Here is a 23,446-nt window from a genome sequence, read left to right on the forward strand (position 1 = left end):
TGGTTAGTTGAATCATGGTACTGTAACATATATCTTTAACTGTGTGATCGAGTGTTTTTATATTCCACTTTCATTTTCCTTCCTATCTTTATCTTGTGGTTACATATTTAAGTGAGACAAAAAATCTTAGATTGATCAGCTCACCGTTTATAGCAGGGTTTCATTCAAGAGGAAACACAATCAGCGTTTCACAAGGTTAATCAGAATCAAGCATCCAGTTCAAATGTGAGGTGCTCTAGCACTCCAAAATAATAAAAAAACATATTTTTTTATTACTCATATAAGCACATGGAACACAAAAAATTAAAATCCAGGAGTCCAACGCATTTCGACCATATAGGTGGACTTAATAATGACATTTAATTATTTTTATTCCACATGAATTCATATGAACAAAGTTGTTTTTTATTGATTTTGAAGTGCTGCAGTATCTCACATTTGAACTTGATGTTTAAAGAAGCAGTAAAATATTTATTCCCTAAATTTATCCAAATATGTGTGTAATGAAGTGTAAGTGTGTTAATAAACGTGCCTGGTTTCCAGTACCGCTCCATCCTCTTCTCACCTAAGTGACTGCAATTCCAACTCACACTGTGCTCTATCTGTGAGCCAGAAGTCACGTTTACAGTGAGCCAATGTAGCCTCATACTGACCCTCTATAGACTTACACTGTAAAAATGACTTCCGGGGTGACAGATAAACCCCAGTGTGATGAGGTGAGTTGTTATTGCAGTCATATGAGTGAGAAGAGGACCAGAACAGCACTGGAAACTAGGTAAGAACGCCCCCCAAATGACATTGGGCACTGCTTTACCAAGCCTTTCATCTATTGCAGGTTTTATGGACTGTCCCAGTAAAATTGAGACTGTTAATTTCCTGATTAGGAACAAAGGACATCAGTGTTTTCTAAACCCCTACTAAATTTCTTCCTTTCCTTTTCTGAATGGCTAACTTTTACTTCATACAGACTAAGGCTGGCTTTTATAGGACATTTTTACTGTGATTTTAACAATACTTTCCTATGACAATTGGTCATGGTTTAGCGATATAGCTTTTGGTGGTATGGTTTTTACACTGAAACGCATTCCAAAAATCTAGAAGTCTAAGCATATCTGTCTTCTGTCCTTGAAGAAATGGAATCAAGTTATCTTACCTCCAATAATAGCAGAATTCCTGTTAACTCCATCTGTAATGGCTTGTCCTTCATTGTTTGGGAAATTAGCAGTTTCTGTTATGAACAAAAAATTAAAAAATAAATACCCACAAAAGCTCTGTGTGCGTGTATATATAACAATTTTCTAAGCAAATATATGTCTAAACATGGTATAATACTTTATCCCTGTGTCATTTCTCATTATTATACATAACTTAATTTATAGACATCTGTGCTATGATTTCTTTGCCTGTGTGCATTGGATGGTTGTTACTGACATCTGGTGATAATTTCACCTCAATAGCACTTATAGATTTACTTAGAAAACTGGTGATGTTTCAATACTTATTTTTCCCACTACATATACAATTTGCACTTTTATTGTTGAATACTAACTTTGCATGTTTATTGCATATCTATTTTATCATTGTGTCATAGAGAGATGTCATTACATGATGTAAAATGTAGCCCTGTCCCAGGTGCCTAAAAATCCTTTCTTCATGAGAAACTAGTTTAAAAGGTTGCAAATAGAAATTGGTGGCCCAGTAACAGATTTTGCACATGGAGTAATAAAGGGATTGTCCACTAATTTGATGTTGACCTATCTTTAGAATAGCTTATCATATCAGATCATTGAGGTACAACATCCAGCACCTCTTCTCCAATCAGTTTTTATCAACTTCAAAGTGGTCAGCTGCAAACAGTGTATAAAACAGAATACCCCAGATCCATACACTGTTTGGTGTCCATATCCTGAGAATTGCAGCTCAAATCTCTTTTAACCCCTTTCCGACCTTAGACAAATAGGTACGTCTAAGGTCGCCTCCATCTGTTTTCTGTTGGCTCTGATGATGAGCGCGTAAAGGCCCCGTCTCACATAGCGAGATCGCTAGCGAGATCGCTGCTGAGTCACTAGTTTTGTGACGCAACAGCGACCTCAGTAGCGATCTCGCTATGTGTGACACGTACCAGCGATCAGGCCCCTGCTGTGAGATCGCTGGTCGTGTCGGAATGGCCTGGACCTTTTTTTGGTCATTGAGGTCCCGCTGACATCGCTGAATCGGTGTGTGTGACACCGATCCAGCGATGTCTTCACTGGTAACCAGGGTAAACATCGGGTTACTAAGCGCAGGGCCGCGCTTAGTAACCCGATGTTTACCCTGGTTACCAAAAAAAACAAACAGTACATACTCGCCTTTCGGTGTCCCTTGCCGTCTGCTTCCTGCTCTGACTGAGCCGCCGTACAGTGAGAGCAGATCACAGCAGTGACGTCACCGCTGCGCTCTCACTGTACGGTGGCTCAGTCAGAGCAGGAAGCAGACGGCAAGGGACACCGAAAGGCGAGTATGTACTGTTTGTTTTTTTTGGTAACCAGGGTAAACATCGGGTTACTAAGCGCGGCCCTGCGCTTAGTAACCCGATGTTTACCCTGGTTACCCGGGTGCTGCAGGGGGACTTCGGCATCGTTGAAGACAGTTTCAACGATGCCGAAGTCGTTCCCCTGATCGTTGGTCGCTGGAGAGAGCTGTCTGTGTGACAGCTCTCCAGCGACCACACAGCGACTTACCAACGATCACGGCCAGGTCGTATCGCTGGTCGTGATCGTTGGTAAATCGCTATGTGAGACGGGGCCTTAACTTTTCCGGCACATGTCAGCTGATTTCATCAGCTGACATGGGCCCCCAACAGAATTGGAACATGGAATTGTGCTCCACCCACAGCTGTTAACATGTTAAATGCCCCTGTCAATCTCTGACAGGGGCATTTTACATGATCGCACCAGAATGCATCACAAACCCTGCTCATCGGTGCCTGTGTCACATGACCACGGGTCACCGATGGGGTGGCTGAAGCCCTGCTGTGTGTAGCACAGGCGTTTGGATGGATCCCATGGAGATTACTGAAGCAAATGAAAAGTAAAAAAAAATGTTTTTAAAAATGTAAAAAAATTAAAAAAAAGTTTAAATTACCCTCCATTCAAAATGAAACAATTAAAAAAATACACATATTTGGTATAGATCAGAATAGCCCGATCTATCAATATATAAAAAGAATTAATCTGATTGGTAAGTGGCTTAACGAGAAAAAAATTAAAACATCAGCATAACCCCCCCCCCCGCACCACTGATTGGCAGATTTCTGCCAAAGTACAGTGTACATGCCAATCAGTGGTGGGGTTGTACAGAGCTCATAAATATGCTTGACTGCCTGGCAGCAGGTTTAGTAATCTTCTAGTGATAATCTCCTGCTGATAAAGCAGTGATTTTTATCAAAACTACACTAAGCAGCCAGGAAGTGATACATTACTTGGATCAGGGTCTGCCCTGACATTATACTGCTCTCAGATTAGGTGGTAAAAACCTGGTGATATCTTACCTTTAAAGTGGTATTCTTAAAGTTATTAAATTGCTTTAGTTAGAGTATGAGAGATTTTGTCTTTCATAGCATATTTCCATGGAGGTTGGCCTTTAGTGCCAAGAGTGCGCAGGAGTTATATTCCAGGAGAGGAGTTAAGTACTAATATTCCAGACACCTCTCTCCAGCCCACAGCATCTCTATACAGCAGTTAGCTGCTCACATCCTTCCCCTCCATCTCAGCTGCTACCAAGCTTCTGTTCCAAACTCCCTCCCCCCAGTATTGGTTTCTCCAGCAAGTCTGCTAATCATGGCTCTCACTGTCCTGAGCCCTGTGATTTTTCAAATCTCCTGTTATTGTAAGGAGATAGACCGGGCTGCGGGTACCTGCACTGAGCCGGGTCCGGAACTGTCGAGGCTGCGTCCCATGTTTTCCAGGGGAAGGAATAGGGAACCGCACAGGCTTCATGACCCGGGCATTGGGGCAGGTTTAGACAGGAAACGAGGCCGGAAGCTGAGGCAAAAGCGCACGAAGGGACAGAGAGGTTCCCGCCATCAGCATGTGAGCAGCAAGGTGGGCAGAGCACTCCGCACCCGAAGTGTCGGCCCGCAGCAGCTAGCTCCCGGTGCCACCAGCGAGACAGCTAGAGTGAGAGGCACCGCGCGCCCAGTGACAGTCAGTGCATGTGCAGAGAGCCCAGGGCCGGTTACAGGACAGTACTCTGTGGTCTGTACTGTCGGACAGCATACCACAACCCTCGTTTAACCCCCCGGATAGCTGCAGCTACAGTGCTGTGCAAATTAATTGGGACAAAGCAAAAAAATAAAATGTTATAATGCACTGTTACATACTAATTCTGAAAATTACCTTTTCCACTGGCTAGTTGACCAAGATTTATTTATTATATATTAAAACTGGTTTGAATCACTGACTGGTAACCAACTTAGGCTGCTTTCACACTAGCGTCGGCCCGACGTACCGACGCATACTGTGAAAAAAATGCCCGACGTGGGCAGTGGAAGCAGTCTTAGGACGCTTCCGCTGCCCCATTGCAAGGTCCGGGGAGGAAGGGGTGGAGTTTCGGCCGTGCATGTGCAGCGCCCCCACTGCCGCAGGGCCGAGGGGTACCCGGTACCGGGCCTGTGAGTCTCTGCTCTGGGGTTGTCACGGTGGCTAGACCCGGTCCGTGACCCTGCTGAGGGGGACGTACAGTTCTAGATGTAGATGGTGGTAGTGGTGCGGTGTAGTGCCGGTCGCAGTTAATAACGAGGACACCAGGTTGCAGTCTCTTTACCTCTTTACTGAAGGTCTCAAAGTCCTCAATCCGGAATACGGTTAACCAGGCTGCGCAAGTCTGGCCGGTCCGATGGCACCTCCAGAGTTCCCTTTGCAGGTGGAAATCTGTGCCTTCCTACTAGTGCTATGTGTTGTGGTCCTCCCCTGCTGAGCTTATGGGATAGTCCCCACAACTGTTATGTCTGTTTCTCGTGTTCCCTCACAACTCGATTAGATGATCTTCTGCTAATCCTCCGTCCCTCCCTGGTGTTATGGTTGGGAAGCAACCGTATGACGGGTAGGCTCGGAGCTCTTCCGGGACCCTAGAGTCGCCCCTCTCCAAAGGTTGCCCCCTATGTCTGCGTAGGTGATTTAGGTGAGACAGCCCGCCTGTGACTGACTGTCCTGCCGTTGGTTTGAAGTATGGCTTAGAGCTCTGTACCTCCTTGGCGTTCCGGCCACCGGTTGTTTGCACCTCAGTAGGATGTAGCCTCGATCTTACAGCACGACTCCTACTGGTATTCTCCTTCTTGCTTTGATCTCGTTTCTCACTCAGCACAATAAATCTCGCTTCTTGTCCTTTCTTAGGGCACCGCCGTTATGAAGTGCAGGCGCGGTCCCGTAGCTTTCTCTCTGTTTGCCAGGCCTCTGTCAGGATCCCACCCCTGACAGGGACCCTACCGAATCTTCCCCTACAACACCTTCTGCCACAAGGTGTTGCCTGGTTCCAACCCAGTCAGCGTTCTCTCTAACTTCCTGCCTAACCCCCAGTTTTACCAGACTGTGAGGAGTGGCCTAATGAATAGTACCCTTAGCTCCTCCTGGAGGCCAGACTGTGAAATGTATTGGTGTCTGTGATACCTGGTCAGATGAACTCCTTCAGTGCCATCAGACGTACCATAGCCCCCCTTAGCGGCGGAGCCACAGTACTGCAACGACCAGGACTCTGGGGCGCTGCACATGCGCGGTCAAAAATGGCGGTCTCGGCGCACAAAAAACGTTACATGTAACTTTTTTTGTGGCGGCGGTCCACCAAAACACGACGCAACTGTCGCACGACGGTTGCGACGTGTGGCACTGCGTCGCTAAAAAAGTCTATGGAGAAAAAACGCATCCTGCGGGCAACTTTACAGGATGCGTTTTTTCTCCACAACGACGCATTGCGACGTGCAGTGCCCGACGCTAGTGTGAAAGTAGCCTTATGATTTTACTTAAAAAATGCTTTGTCCCAATTAATTTGCACAGCACTGTATTGTTGCGTTGGCTGCACCAGCTTATGGAATAGGGGCTCAGCGGAAGGTACTGGAGACAGATCGCTGCCGCCAGAATTCTTTCCCAGTTTAACTGTTTATCTCCCTGCGAGGAGTACCTTTAGGGTATGTGCACACGTTCAGGATTTCTTGCAGAAATTTCCTGAAGAAAACCGGAAATTTTCTGCAAGAAATCCGCATTTTTTTTTTTGCGTTTTTTTTCCGTTTTTTTTGCGTTTTTTTAACATTCTGCAAGCGTAATTAGCTTGCAGAATGCTAAAGTTTTCCAAGCGATCTGTAGCATCGCTTGGAAAACTGACTGACAAGTTGGTCACACTTGTCAAACATACTGTTTGACAAGTGTGACCAACTTGTTACTATAGATGCTGCTTTTGCAGCATCTATAGTAAAAGATAGAATGTTTAAAAATAATAAAAAAAATGCTTATACTCACCCGCAGACATCAGATCTCCTCACCGGCGTCCATTCCTATAGCTGATGTGTGCGCGCAGGGCCTTCCATGACGTCACGGTCACGTGAGCGGTCTCGACCAATCACAGGACAGTGACGTCATTCGGCAAGGTCCTTCTCCGCACACCAGCTACAGGAACCAGCCAGCGTGCAGCACAGAGGCGGGAACACTGCGCTGGACATCGAGGGTGAGTATAGGACTGTTTTTTATTTTATTTCTTATTTTTTGACCACTTATATGGTGCCCAGTGCGTGGAGGAGAGTCTCCTCTCCTCCACCCTGGGTACCAACCGCACATAATCTGCTTACTTCCCGCATGGTGTGCACAGCCCCGTGCGGGAAGTAAGCAGATCAATGGACCCCTAGGTGTGCGGAATCCCCGCAATTCCGCATTTTTAATGAACATGTTGCTTTTTTTTCCGCTATGCGATTTTTTCGCGGAAAAAATCGCAACATTTGCACAAAAAATGCGGAATACCTTGTAAATAATAGGAGGCATATGTTAGCGTTTTTTTCGCGTTTTTATCACGTTTTTATAGCGAAAAAACGCGAAAAAAACGCTAAAAATCCTGAACGTGTGCACATGGCCTTACTGTTAATTAAATTTGTTAACCCATGCTCTGTCTCCCGTTTGTCACTGCATCCTGCAACCTGCTTACATTATCTCTATGTGTAAACACAGTGATATCAGTGTACAGTAGACTCAGAACAAACCACTGACAGCTGAATGTGTTACAGCAGAATTTGTGCTGAGCTTAATAATTCTACTAATACTACAGCTCTGCTTGTCACCAGACCTGTCGCTTAAGGAGCAGTGTCGGCCCTTCTGGAAACCAGAAAGTGAAAGAGACTGGAAAACTGCATGTTGCTCAAGAGACCACTTGAAACTAACCCTTTAAAGGGGTTGTCCTCTTTCATAAATCTTATATCCATAAGTTCAGTTCATCGCAGAATAAAAAAATACTGCTATTTTAGTCTCTCAGAATTCAACATTATGTCCCTGCTGCTGCCCCAGTCTGGGCTGTTTGACTGCAGTGGTGACACTACATCAAATCAACAGCACTGCATCTAATCACTGAGCTCAATGGCTCTGCAAATGAAGCCCACACAAGCTGCTGAACTCAGCGATTGTCTGCAGTGCTCTCGATGTGACGTCACTGCTACAGAGCAAACAATAAGATATGTAAAAAGTATCCGATAATTAACCAGTTAATTTCCTTTTTTTATATTGATGACCTTCATCTTAAAAGGGGTTCTCAAAGAATAGAAAAAAATAAATATATATATAAAATGTAATTTTAAATAAATTGCTAATTACCTTTAACGAGTAAATTACACTAGCATTATCTACAGGTAATTGTATATCATATTAAAGTGAATACCACCTTGTACACTTGCAGAAGCCTGACCTAGAATGTAAATAGGACAGATGCCTGTGAGCATGTGCAGTAGGAAGCTCCGCCGCCGGGTGCTGGAGAAGCTATACTACATACTGTCAAGCTAACTCCACGTCATAGAAGCCGCTTATCATTCAGAAAGACATGGTGGACAGCAGTCTGAGCTTAGTCTCAGCACTCCTGGTGTCTCCAGTATTAGGCCACATGCACACATTCAGTATTTGGTGAGTTTTTTACCCCAGTATTTGTAAGCCAAAACCAGGAGTGGGTTAAAAATGCAGAAGTGCTGCAAATGTTTCTATTATGCTTTTCCTCTGACTGTTCCACTCCTGGTTTTGGTTTACAAATACTGGGGTTAATAACTCATCAAATACTCAATGTGTGCATATGGCCTTAGGCCGGAGTCACACTAAACATATGAAAAATCAGACTGCATCTTCCTGGCAAGAGTCACACGAGTGTAATGTGAGTGTCGTGTGAGTGTCATGTCAGTACAATCAGATGTTTCACACATAGCTTCCGATTTACATCCGATTGCAATGCGATTTTAACATGAGCTTTTACATAGAGCAATTCTCTATGTCATTTACACATCATTTTCAAAGGAAATATTTGTCAAAACACACACACACACACACACACACACACACACACACACACACACACACACACACACACGTATATGTATATATATATATACACACACACACACGTGGTCAAAATTGTTGGTACCTGTAATAATTATAGGGGATAACTCAGGAGACTCTTTGCGTGGAATATGACAACTACAGGACACAGTTTTATAAGTGGTAAAGTCTATATTATCACACGATGATTCAAACAGGTGCAGAGAGAAACTCAAGTCCACAACACTTGGTGCAAATATCAAATGCAGCTCAGCAGTCTATAGGAGACTTCAGAGGAAAATGCAATCAAGCAGAAAGTCTATGAAGCACAGTTATTCTTGAGGATACTTGACACGAATAAATCCTTGTCTTAGTCCAAACACAGATAGATATGCTTATAAGGCAGTTCAAATCATATCTTAGCTCTACCAGGGAGGCCTGGTTAATAGTCTCAGGTTCTTGCAGAGCAGAAACAGCTTACATGTCCAGCAAATGCAGATGGAAGTAAACACGAGCAGCAGATGAAGGAGGATTACTGGAACTGGTGTATGCAGCAGGAACTCAGAGCAGAGTAGCAGGATCACCACACAGGTTCACAGGAGCAGGTATATAGCCAGGGAGTAATCAAAGGTCAGGAGCTGGATGCAAGGCAGAATACTCTAGCACAGACTGAAGGCTGGGGTGGAGTTTTATAGCAGGAAGACACAGTGCACATGAGACCAAAGACGCCATCTTGGAAAAGGGCAGTAATGCACAAAAGGTAAAAAATGTTCTGTCCTGACAGTACCCCTCATTTAATTACAGAAAAACCCACAATGGTCACAGAAATAACTTGAATCTGACAAAAATAATAACTAAAAAAAATCTATGATAATGAACAAAAGAAAGTCAGACATTGCTTTTCAACCATGCCTCAACAGAATTTTTTTTTTAAATGAAACTGATGAAATAGGCCTGGACAGAAATGATGTTACCCCTGAAAATAATGTGACAAAAGGGACATGTTAAATCACAGTGTGTCCACTAACTAGCACCACAGATGTCTACAATCTTGAAATCAGTGAGTGGGCCTGTATATAGGGCTACAGATACTCACTGTGCTGTTTGGTGACATGGTGTGTATCACACTTAACATGGACCAGAGGAAGCGAAGGAAAGATTTTTCTCAGGAGATTAGAAAGAAAATTACAGACAAACATGTTAAAGGTAAAAGTTATAAGACCATCTCCAAGCAGCTTGATGTTCCTGTAACTACAGTTGCACATATTATTCAGAAATTTAAGATCCATGAGACTGTAGCCAATCTCCCTGGACATGGCCGCAGGAGGAAAATTGATGACAAATCAAAGAGATGGATAATATGAATGGAAAAAGCCCAAAAAAACTTGTAAACAGATTAAAGGTGAACTTCAATCTCAAGAAACATCAGTGTCAGATCACACCATCCGTCATTGTATAAGCCAAAGTGGACTTCATGGGAGACAACCAAGGAGGACACCATTGTTGAAAAAAAATCATAAAAAAAAGCCAGACTGGAATTTGCCAAACTACATGTTGGCAAGCCACAAAGCTTCTGCGAGAATGTCCTATGGGCAGATGAGACAAAAGTGGAACTTTTTGGCAAGGCACATCAGCTCTATGTTCACAGACGGAAAATTGAAGCATATCAAGAAAAGAACACAGTCCCTACTGTGAAACATGGAGGAGGCTCTGTTATGTTCTGGGGCTGCTTCGCTGCATCTGGCACAGGGTACAATGAAATCTCAAGACTATCAAGGGATTCTAGAGAGAAATATGCTGCCCAGTGTCAGAAAGCTTGGTCTCAGTTGCAGGTCATTTGTCTTGCAACAGGGTAATGACCCAAAGCACACAGCTAAAAACACCCAAGAATGGCTAAGAGGAAAACATTGGACTATTCTGAAGTGGCCTTCTATGAGCCCTGACCTAAATCCTATTGAGCATCTTTGAAAAGAGCAGAAACATGCCGTCTGGAATAAACAACCTTCAAACACGAGACAACTGGAACAGTTTGCTCTTGAAGAGTGGGCCAAAATACCTGTCGAGAGGTGCAGAAGTCTCATTGACAGTTACAGGAATCCTTTGATTGCAGTGATTGCTTCAAAAGGTTGTACAACAAAATATTAAGTTTAGGGTACCATCATTTCTATCCAGGCCCATTTCATGAGTTTTATTTTTTTAATTCTGTGGAATGACTTTCATTTGTTCATTATCATAGATTTTTTAGTTATTATTACTTTTGTCAGATTCAAGTTATTTCTGTGACCATTGTGGATTTTTTTGTCAGTAAACGAGGGGGTACCAACACGTGTGTGTATATAGATATATATGATAGATAGATAGATAGATAGATAGAGAAAAAAGGAGACAGCTCTCCAATAAATGATGAAAAACAGTGGACTTCATTAGCCCATGTGGTGTGGCAACATTTTCCTCTGTGACCAGCCTTTCTATATATCTACGGTATGTATTCTATGTGTACATATCTATTCTATTCTAACCTGTCACGCTGTGATATTACTGTACATGGCACATGAATTGCTGGCTTTTATTCTATCTATCTATCTAGAAGAAAAAAATGGAACAGCACCGTATAGATGAATTCATGGTGCAGGGCCCTCCAAACAAATATCCATTTGTATAAATAATAAAAAAGAAAAAAGGAAGCAGCACTCCAATAAATGATGAAAAAAGGGGACTTTATTAGCCCATATGGTGTGGCAAAGTTTTCGGCTGTGACCAGCCTTTCTCAAGCTCGTGATGCCATCAGACAGGTCCTGCGAGTTCACAGCCAAGGTAAAGTGAGTTCATTCGCTCGCAGGACCTGTCTGAGGGCACCGCGAGCAGTGATGCAGCGGTTGATGAAATCCGTCTTGTGGCTCTTGTTTAATCTGTTTTAGCAGTTTTGAGTTATTGAGATGGTCGCGCTTTGAGGCAGGCCTGTGTGTGGGTCTTTTTTGGTGCTCAGACCTAATCTTTATCATTCTGGCTTAAATGACAGGTCGCTAAACCTTCAGTGACCTTCCTCCTATTTTAAATACTGCACTTGTGCAGTTAATATAGTGGTCTTTAAAAAAAAGTTGCATCTATATTTCCACCATTTTGCTGGAGCCAATTTTTTTTTTTGCTCCAACAAAATGGCGCCGGCTCATGCTAAGTGGCATCTATATGATAGGAATATTCTTAATTTGCGCAAGCCCCGGCAAGGGATAGATGCTACTGTGCATGTGCCGCTGCCAGCGCCATTTTGCTGGCACCAGAATATTAACTACGCAAGCACGGTATTTAAATTAGGAGGAAGGTCATGCAAGGTTCAGTGACCTGTCAGTTAAGCCAATAATGATGAAGATCAGGCCAGAGCACGAAAAAAGGAGACGTCCACAATCTCTCCCTGGAGTACGAGCATCTCATTAACTGAAAACTGAATACACAAGAACCACAAGACGGATTTCTTCATCCTAGGTATCATTTTAATCAGTGTAACACTGCCAACCTGACACTGTCTGTAGTTTACTGAGCAAAATCCTGCTGACAGGTTCGCTTTACATGTTCCACATGCAATATGTGAGATTAATCTTAGGCCTAACAAATTACTCATGCTTGCAGGCAGCAAACTAATTTTATAGCTGCTGTGAAGGGTTGATTAAAAACACTCCAGGGACAATGTAACTTCTGTATCTAAGTAACTAACTGTCTAAAACATTTGTACTGGGGAAATAACAACATACAGAATGCAGTCAGATGTTCTGGTAAACACCAAGTTCCATGCAATCAGCAACTGAATTATTGTGCTTCATTTAAAAAGAAATACATTTATTATTTTACACCTGACTTGTGGGAAAAGTTACCAATATTTTTTTATTTGCATTAATAGTTAAAGGATATGGATGCCTTTGGGAGAACCTTTACATTTTCGGCTTCTACAGTCTCAATGTATGAAGTAAATAGAAAAAATTTCTGGTTTTGTTAGCCTTATCTCTCTTCTCTTGAATAATTTTTTACACCGATTTAAGACTAATTGAAAGTTCAACTTTGATTTGGTCATAAATCAGCTTTGCAGATAGCTCAGGACAAAAGAGATGAGCTTGTGCTTTCAGAACAGGTTTACTGATGGATTTGACTATTAAAGGGGCTAACAGGCCTTAAGGTACAAGTCTACAGACACTCTATGTGACTGCAGACTTGTGCATTCTCACAGTGTGTGCATTGTGTGCTGTGAGTATTCTCTTGTGACAACATGCTGTAACATGCTGACAAGATGTTCACACAGCATTTGCCTGGGAGCAGCTGGCAGTGGGGCACCGTCAGGCCGCCTGATGCTGGGGTCTGATGTGTCTCCCCCCATGCATTTTGCCATCACCCGAAGTGGGAGTTGGCCGCTGCTTGTGTCTTCTGTCAAGTTGACAGCCGGTTCAGAGGAGCAATCAGTTGTACTCGCATCTCTCAGAAGTGAATACAATTGAAGCCTAACCGCAAACACTTCCGGGTCAGGGTGACATCAGCAGCGTGACCAGTTCATCTGATCACGCTGCTCATGTTCTTCTCCAGCTTTGCAGAGATGTGGTGACCGTCATTCTGTTAATAGCTCCCCTGGAATTGAAGAGGCCAAAAATTTACTGTAATTGGAGGGGAGAAATTTAAGGAGACATGAGGAGCAAGATGTACACAGTGTTAATGCGGTCAATTATATGGAGTGGGTGTGTGGCGATTGATGCCGACGCAGTCTGAGGAGTTAGTTAGGATTAGGGTGGATACTGTATGAAGAGTAAGGGGGATTTGTGCAGAAACACTATAAGGAGCGGGGAGATTAGTGTGGACACTATATGAGGAGTGGGGAGTTCAAGCAGATACTGTATGAAGAGTAGGGGATTGCTGTAGTCACAGAATGAGTAGTGAAGGGGGATTGATGCAGATACAGCATTAGGAGACTGGGTGTCGGAGGTTTGGTGCTGACACAGTATGACGAGCAAGGGTGAGGAAAGTGGTGTTGACACAGCATGAGGTACGAGGGGGGAATTGGTGTGGACACAGTATGGGGAAAGTGGTACGGACACATTATGAGAATGGGGGATTAGTGCACAGACACAGTATGAAATGGGGGTGAGGGATATTGGTGCGGACACAGTATGGGGAGTGAGGTGGACCTGTGAGGAGACAGTATGGCAGCATTGGAGCGCGGGAGATCTGTGAGGATACAGTATAGGGAGTGTGAAATATGTGAGGAAACAGTATTAGGAGTGGGGGGAATGGAAGTAGAATCAGTATGGAGAGTGGGGATGTATGAGCAGATAGTTAGGAAATGTGGATAGTTAAAGGGGAAATGTGTGAGGAGACATTATGAAGAAGGAGGGAAGAAATGTGTGAAGAGTCTATTGGGTTGAATAATGTGAGGGGGCAGTATAGGGGAGAAAAGTGTGAGGGGGCTCAGAACAGAGACTGGGTTTTGCGGGGGCGGTATAAAGACAGGGCAGCAAGGAGGGGCAGTGTGAAGGCACAGCAAGGAGAGGACAGGATGCCAAGGAGGAGGAGTATTATGAAGGGAACAGTAGAGCGACTGGGCACTATGGAGGGACATAGAGTGATGACAGTGATAAGAGGGGGCCCAGTATGGAAGGAAGGTGCAGTGTGGACAGCATGAACCATAAGAAGTGACATTGTGGCATAATATTTTTTGCTGGGAGCACAGTTAAGGGCAATTATTTATTCAATGATACAGCATAGGACAGATATTTTTATTTAGGAACATTATAATTACAATGCTATTTTTAAGGGCTGTGGGTGACAAAATGCTGTTGCAGACTGGAGAAAATCAAAGTCTGCACAGACGAGCAGTAAATGTGAAAAGTCATAATGGCATTTGGACAAGATGAAGAAGAAAAGCAAGAAAACGACTCCAATCAGAGACAACGTTGTTCAAAAGGTACCTGGATGTACGGTAAATGTTTATTTGTGATACTGTCTGCATCTCATCAGTACTGTGGTTCCAGTATGGTGTGCAGTCTGATGGCTGTTACCAAACACTCACTGGACTGCCTTACCATTATTAAGGACATACTGGGAGTCATAGGTTCATGTGATACAACTGTAAATGGGGCTGACATGACATTGTAATTGATTGCTGTACTAAGCTTGGTAATGTATTCTTGTACTGATGGTGGTTCTCCTTATATATTCATGTACTAATGATGGTTCTGGTGATGTGTTTCTGTACTGATGGTGGTTCTGGTAATGTATTCTTGCGCTGTAATTGATTCTTATCCTGTACACATGTAACAATCTATAACTTATAAGATTATGTGATACATGGCTATGTTAATAAAATATTGTGCTGTCTGACAAGTAAAGGGTTACTACGTTTTTATTTATTTTACGAGCATTAAAGGGGTTGCCAAAGTTTATGATGAAAGTCAGCAGTCACTTCAGAATCTTTAGAGCGAACGTATTGCACGCTGTCAGGATCCTCTGTTGCCGGCTCAGAGAGCAAGAGGACATTTAACCGCCATTATGTGATTTGCATACATACAGTAACATGCCAACTAGACATGCATGGCCTCACTCAATATAAGTGAATTGAGAGAGTCCGGGCATGTCTAGTTGGAATGTGGCTGGAAAAATGCAAATTGAATACTTGCACTCACATGACCATCCACTCTTGCCACCAGCACCAGAAGATCCTGACAGTGTGCGGTGCATGCGTTGTGAGAATTCAGAAATCTGCACTCACCTAGAGTGACTGCAGACTTTCATCTAAAACCTGGACAACCCTTTTAAATATAACATTAAATGGGGTTGTCCACTACTAGGACAGCCCCTTCTTAATCTAAATGTTCAGCCCCGATAAAATAATAAAGCTTATACTCACCTCCCCTCCTGGGGCTGTGATGTGATGGAATTACATGTGATGCCCGGCGCCCAATCAGCGCTGGGGTCAATGTCTCCACCGTCCGACAAACTGAACATGAAGAGGAAGTCCAGGATCAGCTGCAGCCCTGGCTTCCCTCTTCATGTTCAGTTTGTACGAAGGCGGATGCCAGCACTGATTGGGCACCGGCGTCACATGTCACAACACCGCATCACAGCCCCAGGGAGAGTGAGTGCTGATATCGCGGATACGGCACCAGCACGGTTGGTGAATATAGGTTTTATTATTTTATCGGGGCTGAACAATACGTTGAGAGAATCAGGAAAAGCACGTCATCGGCATACAAGTGGTCACATGACAACTACTCAAATGGATTGAGCAGCGTGGGGGAAGGGGTCGCTAAACTGAATTCTTTCCCCGGGTGCTAGAAAACCTAGATGCACATGTTTTTCTGATCTCGAGATCATAATGTCTAAGCTTTCTTTACATGTAACCTCAAAAATTCCTGCATGGTAAAGAAAACAAAACATACTAATTTCTATTATGAAGACTTTACAGGGATTTTCAAAGATGAGAAAAAAAATGAGCCAAGTTGGTGAAATGGAAAATCCCTTGAAACAATATCCTAATCCAAAACTGCAAAATAATTGACAGAGAAAATTAATTTCTTAGAAAGCCCAATTGATTACAATGTTTTGAACAGTGTGGACTATTGATATAATACTTTGTAATTACATTTGATTGTCGGTTTGACCTCCATTTCAGTCCAGCAATCAATGTTTGCTTTTGGATATCCTTTAAAGAGAACCTTTCACCAGCTTTAGAATACTTAACTGGCTACTTCATGCAATAGTGGCTAGAGAGCTTTATTATATATATATATATATATATATATATATATATATATATATATATATATATATATATATATATATATATATATATATATATATATTTTTTTTTTAACCTCTGTTGCAAATATATTAACTTGTAAAGTGTAGATTTTAATTTCCCTTTCAACCAACCAAGGGCAGTTACTTTTCCATCACATGACATTGCTAAAACATAAGCAGGAGGTGTCATGCAGGGGAAACAGATCATGCCCCCATAATATTTGATAGCTTGCTTTCTCCTGTTGGATGTAATGACACACAGCCCTGCTCATCTCCGTGACTTCTGTACCTGCTCTATAGATACTGAGTAAAGCATAGCTATGTGTCACATTAGAAACACCTCTGCAGCTTTCATTTCAGGACACTGTCAGCTCTGCTCTACTCCCCTTCTCCCCACACTAGTTGCTTTGAGTAGTGATGAGCGAGTGTGTTCGATACTTGGGTTTTCTGAGCACGCTCGGGTGTTCTCCGAGAATGGTGGGTGTGCTTGTAGATTATGTTTGTGTCGCTGCAGCTGCATGATTTGCGGCTGCTGGACAGCCTGAATACATGTGGGGATTCCCTAACAAACAGGCAATCCCGGCATGTGTTCAAGTTGTCTAACAGCCAGAAATCATGCAGCTGCGTAGACAAAAACATAATATACAAGCACGCCAAAAATACTCGGAGAACACCCGAGCATGCTCAAAAAACTCGAGTAACGAGCACACTCGCTCATCACTAGCTGTGAAATGAAAGCTATACAAGTGTTGGTAATGACTCATAGCACTGATATTCTCCCTCTCATTGACTGCTGTGAGATGAAAGCTGCAGAGGTGCTTGTAATCACACATAACTTGGCTCTACATCCCTTCCCCTAGGATCACTGCTGTGAGATGAAAGCTGCAGAAGGTGTTTGTAATATGACACATAGCTCTGCTCTACTCTGCACAATATATGCAGAGACCATGATGTGAGCAGGGCTGTGGGTCATTAAGTATCTCACAAAAGAAAGGCAGCTCTAATCTCCTCTAGGGGCATAGTTAATGTGTCCTCCTTCATGATGTTTCTGGCTTATGATTGGGCAATGGCATGCAGGGAAATAAGTAAATGCCCTCAGAAATTAATCTCTGGTAATGCCTCACTAGGGTTTATCATAAATTAGAATCTAAACTTTACAAGCTAATATCTCTACAATGGAGATGAGAAATTAAGAAATAGAAAGAAATATGTCTGATTCAGCTCTGCAACCACAATTCCATGATGTGGCCAGTTTAATATGCTAAAACTGGTGAAATGTCCTTCATAACTGAATCAATGTTTGCCTTCCTATTGCAGAATACATCTAAATCATCTAGTAACTGTACCCTATTTACAACACTTCTATGCTAGTCATATACACCTTGGATCATACAATTTTCATTTCAGAAACATTTTCACTGTTGGCCAGTGTGAAGAAAAGACTTTGGTTTAAAGGAGTGGTCTGACATAAAGTAATTTTCATTCTATATCCCTATCTATTTAATGCGAACTAATTTCTGATATACTTGAATAAAAAAAATTCCTTACTGTTCCCCAACTACAATAACTACTTTTCTTTCGTTTTTTACTACTTCCTTTTTTGATGATGCTTTGTTTGAGAATCCCAGTGCATGCTGGGATACTGAAAAGAAGCGTCATCAGGGGACAGAGCAGGGTCGGCTCCAGGTTTTTGAGGGCCCCGGGCGAAAGAGTCTCAGTGGGTCCCCCCTTTAACACATACCACGATTCATGATGCACAGATACAGAAGAGAAATATAGGTATAGTACAATGCCAGATTTCACTTCTTACATGAGTGATAGCTATTGTAAATTCTACAATACCATACAGCAGAGGGCCTTTATATAAGTCAACCCCTTATATGCTCATTTTTGTGACCTACTCCCTCTTCCTCAGTTACCAGGTGGCATTTTATTGTTAGCTAAACTTGCTGCAAAGAAAAAACTGCATACATTGAATATGACAATTTTTTTATGGAAAACTAGTAAGCATTAGAAAGTATTACGTAGAACATTTGTTAAAGTGCAAAATGGTTTGCAGCATCACAACACATCAGTATTCGTTGTCCCATTGTTTTGAATTCACTGTTGATTTGTAGTGCTGATGACTGACCCCAATAAGTGACATGTGCAAAAATGCAGCTTAAAAGCTATAAAAACAAGAAAACAAAGAAAATAAACCTGTAGTGCAATTCGGTAGCAAACCAAAGATTTGATTTGAAAATTGTTAAAAAGCTTTTCTCCTGTTTTTTTTCAGCAGCAAAACAATGTATAACTTGGTTCAAATCTACACATTCTGCTTCTTGTGACTCTTGCTCTCCAGTCTCGTGGAATAGTATTTCGCACTTACAAGAAGAATTTCTTATAATTTGGGGATAACGCAGCCATTAATGTTTCCTGGATTGTATCCGTAAAGGGGATTCCTGGGAATAAGTTTTTCATCTTCATCAGCTTACAATAAGATAACATTCTAAATGCCGGCAGTACTACACCCCTCCAGGTCCAGCAACTACAGTTCACGTTACTGCAACAACCAATCATTCACGACACTGAGCCCAGTAATTGGCTGCAGCGGTCATGTGCTCTGCAGTCATGAGGTCACCGCTGCAGCAGTACAATGAAGTGCAGGGCACTGGTGGAGGGGGCAATGCTGGCCAAGGAAGAGGGAGTCTGGCTGATTTTATTATTTTACCCTACAGGAAGCTGATGGTGATGTAGAACTTATTCCCAGAAAACCCCTTTAATGCCAGAACACAGAACGATACTGCTGTCACTGACAGCCCAATGTTGCCGGCACGCTGTGTCCAGACAACTGTCAGGAGGCGGTCACCAGGCTGTTCTGCCCCCGACACAGAAATTGGCAGAGAAACGCAATGATCTGCCGCAGTCATCATGACGGACGTGATGCAGACACAAATTCAGCTCATGTGACCGGTCCGTGATCATAAAACCGCAGCATCCATCCATCCATCCCGGGCCTAATGCATAACCCAACACTGAGCCGTCCATGTATACACAGCACACGACACGGAGGAGGCCGCTCACTCCCTGTGTAATACAGAACGCAGGAGTGACCCAGCCGGCGCCATCATCCCCCGTCACTGCCCTACCTGACAGCCCTGACACACTGCTAGGAGAGATGACAGGTCCGCAGGTGCTACAGTTCGTAGCTAAAGGACCTTTCATTTTGTCATGGCCATGTGATCAGTCACATGTGTGGGAGGAGTCATGACCCGGGTAGCGTGATGGATAGGGAGGTTGCCTGGTCGGTGTATGTGCAGGAGTAGCCAGTAATACCGTGAATGGTGCCTGTAGCATAGGGTTGCGTGTGTACACCATGTCTGTAAAGAGGAGTGTGTTTGTTTACGGTGACTGTAGCAGACTGGTGTGTGTGTACCGTACCGTGAATGGGCCCCCTGTCTTGCCCGGGTGTGCCAGGTGCTGACGCCAGCCCTGGGACAGAGGCTCCAGTCACCAGTGATGCTCATTTCAGGGGATGGACTAATCCCTGTGCAATGGGCACAAAGACAGAACAATCGACTATCCCACCCCTGAAACGAGCGTCACTGATGGCACTTCGTTTCAGGGAGGGGCAGAGGCTGTGGCAGGGACCCCTGATGAAGCTTCACTTGCGTATTCCAGCATGCACTGGGATTCTCAAATGATGCGTCATTACAAAAAAGGAAGTAGTGAAGAATAATATAAAACCAGTTAGATAGCGTAGTTAGGTAAGTATAGGGAGTTTTTAATTCAAGTATATTATAAATTAGTTTAGATTATAGCATTAAATAGATAGGGATTTCGGATGAAAATTACTTTGTATGTTGGATCACCCCTTTAATGCTCAAATCATTAACATTTTCTGATATGACTATTACACCTAGTTTTGTAAGCTGAATTACCATGAGCTCAAAGATACATAATGATCTCAGCTGATATTCTGACTGGATGTAAAGAGGACAGGGCCAGTACGCTATGGTCACGATAAAATGAAGCAGAGATGACCCAATGTAGTAAAAGTAAGCATATTTCTATTCACTCCTGATCTCGAGACTCAGACACTCTTCCTCACACGGCTTAGAAAAGGTACGTTACCTTTATGTACTTTATCCATACAAACCAATAGACATGACCAGATAGTATGGCCCCGATTCAACATTTGTGGGGGGGTTTAAGTCACATTTTTATCTTGAGGAATTTGCTGAGATTTATTGTGCCAAATTTATCAAAATGGCATGGAGGGGTGTTGAATTTAGTGCAAAGTTAAAAAAAAAAAAAAAAAGGATCTTCTTTTCTGCCATTAAAGAGTTTCGCAACCTTTATGAACAAAGTCACATCTTTGTTCAAAATTTCATAGAAGATGTGACTTATGGGAAAACATGCATACAAACTACACCAGGGGGCTACTGGAGTAGTGTTGTGTCCGTTTTTGTGACTTAAAATACTGCAATTTATAAGCCAAAAACATCTGGAATCATTCAAATCCACCCACAAGGCAGAAAACAAAACAAACAAACAAACAAACAGGCAATCACATATAAAATAAACTTTAAAAAGATGCAATAGAATAATGAATTGGTTGCAAACAACACACACAACTGGACAAAAACAGGCATAAAGGCAATGATGAATCAGGGCCCATAACTAGTTCATATGATCCACAGAATGGAAAATTACTGTGGTTCTTTCGGAAAATAATTTTTGTTGTGTCTAATTAATAGAAAGAACAGTCGTGTTGGTAGAATGCCAAGGAGAACATATCATGTTTGTTCCTGCTAATAAACTATAAAAAATGTTAGTTGTGTTTCCCAAGGTGTGAAGTGTTCTAGGGTGTATGTAAAGGATACATTTGTTATGTGTGCTAAACTGTAGTGTCAGATTATATGATAAAATACGATTTAATCAGATGTATTGAAACTTAATAAACTGCCACAGAGAAATAAAGAACTAGATATTTCTCATTTAAAGCCTTATTCTGTGCCGCTTCATTTCCAACATGATACATGAAACAAGATTTACAAGAAAAATAGCAGCAGAAATCTGAGCTTGACCCACAGGTTGCTGCCACGATCTGCAAAGCAGATGTGGATCCAGATCACAAAATTTTGCACCGCAAGTAAAATACACATCAGAATTCATGAGAATCCTACTATTTTTACTTAATCTGCATTTTAAATATTAGAAATTAGGTAAACCTTTCAATCATAGGTGTCACCTGAAGCTCACGATCTCTGATGCAAAATCTCTACCAGTCCCAACTGTCTTCGAATGTGGCCTCCAAGACACCAGTAGCCAAATATAATTGCCCCCTCCGCCCCCTCTCTTTTTACCTCCCTGTTAAGAAGTTGTATTTCATCAGATCCTATTTAATCTTCTTGTTGGAGTAGCAGTGAACAGTTGCCGTACCTGAGTTCAGATGCCAGGGATTGTTGTCAGATGCCATTTGAGGGATGGTCAACGGTGATGCACCACAGTTCGATTCCACAAGCTCTCCCACCACCTGCACCTGGGAGTTGTTTCTTGAGCGTAAAGCAAGCTTGAGAGGGGCAATAAGATTGAACTGGACCCTGGATAGGCAGCCGCTGAAGCCTGGAGTGTTGTAGGATTGAATCTCCTGGTCTATACTTCCAGTCTCTGGAGACACAAAGGAAAATTGATGAGTTAGCAAGACATTGCATTTTAAAGGATATGCAGAGAAGCCAAGTGGTCAGTCTTGTCAGCCTAAGAGATCTGCTTGTAAGCTGCTATATTTTTTGCATTGCGGTGCAGATAAATGAAAAAGGGCCTTAGTTAAAGGCTCATTTGGTGAACATCCAGATGAAAACAGCCTTGAATTTCAGTAATCAGCACTTGCAATGTTGACTCAGCCTCCAAAAGTGAAAACCTGCCCCTACCTTTGGCATCTTGGATCATATACTGTAGATGTATTCATACAGTATATATAACACACTTTTCTTTTTATTCCTATGCTCTTAATACTAGTTATTATGCCTAAACAATGTGAACGTTGTGTAGCTGTGCATGCTGATTTTCAGTGCTTAGGTAGAATTAAATTCTGGAGAGTGATCTGGAAAGAATGAAACAGATCAAAGGCGTTTGAAAGTGAAAAGCTGTAAATGTGGTCGATATCTGGGTCTGTCTTCTCCGAAGCATGACGCCTTCTGACCTTGCAGAAATCAGCGGTACACCACAGGCAGGAACCAGACACATCCCAGGTGAAATCAGAAAATGAAAAAGATATATCATAGCAGATAGTTGCGCCAAGACGAGGAGACGTGCACCAGCTTCATGAAAGGTTCAAAACCTCGCAGAGCTATTTGGTGTGCAGTATATTGGAGAGTTGCTGTAATATATTTTGGAACCTGTAAGATTATCTAAAAAGATAGTAAAATGAGCATTTCCAAATATGAGAATGAATTGGAAATGATATTTAAGGAATAAATCTATAAATAACACCTATGAAATCTAATATTTGCACAATGTGTGTCCATCAGTGAACGATTTACCATTGTGGTCATCTAGAACTGATTTAGTAATCTCAATAGGACAGTCTGACTTTATCAGCAATAATTGTATCCCATCACAATGGCAACCTGCCCCATGAAGTCCCCAACATGGCCTACGATAAGACTGAGACAAGTTCCCAAGGTTTCAAAATGCATCCCCTTCCTTATGCCCTGAAGTTCAGCTTGACTGCTCGTTCCTCAGCTTCTTTGCACTTTGTACATCTCTCAATGTTGGGCTACCTGTGCACCCTACCATGTACCCCTGCCATATAACCATGTATCAGGTACTATTTGCTCACCAATGGACACCTGGAAAACCAGATTTACACCCAAGTTGTGATATAGGTATGCACAATTAATTAATCTAGGGAATTAACCTTTGGTTATACTACGTGTTCACAATATTTGAGGGTTACATATAAAGTAATTAAATTATTGATCTTATGTATTCATGACCAACATATTCTACTGCAATTTACAAATCAGAGGGTTCATGTACAGACAATCAGAAATTTCATAGTAACAAACTAATCAGCAATGGAAACATTGTGAATGAGGGTTTAGCTTATAAATCATACAATTTATGAATGAATAAGGCAAAAAAAATTTAAAAAAAGAAAC

The 23,446-nt window shown here is 42.4% G+C and overlaps 1 protein-coding gene across 1 annotated transcript in view; it reads right to left on the minus strand.

Moving 5' to 3' along the window:
• The window catches only part of CNTNAP2 (contactin associated protein 2), a 3,158,824-nt gene that overhangs the window by 5,394 nt on the left and 3,129,984 nt on the right, over positions 1-23,446 (minus strand). Inside the window, exons 22-23 of the mRNA XM_077269131.1 lie at positions 21,726-21,953; positions 1,154-1,228 (exon numbers count right to left, since the gene is read on the minus strand). Of these exons, the coding sequence (XP_077125246.1) occupies positions 1,154-1,228; positions 21,726-21,953 (303 nt within the window). The remainder of the gene's footprint in view (positions 1-1,153; positions 1,229-21,725; positions 21,954-23,446) is intronic.

Source organism: Ranitomeya variabilis, chromosome 6, assembly GCF_051348905.1.
Source record: "Ranitomeya variabilis isolate aRanVar5 chromosome 6, aRanVar5.hap1, whole genome shotgun sequence".
Classification (NCBI taxonomy): Eukaryota; Metazoa; Chordata; class Amphibia; order Anura; family Dendrobatidae; genus Ranitomeya; species Ranitomeya variabilis.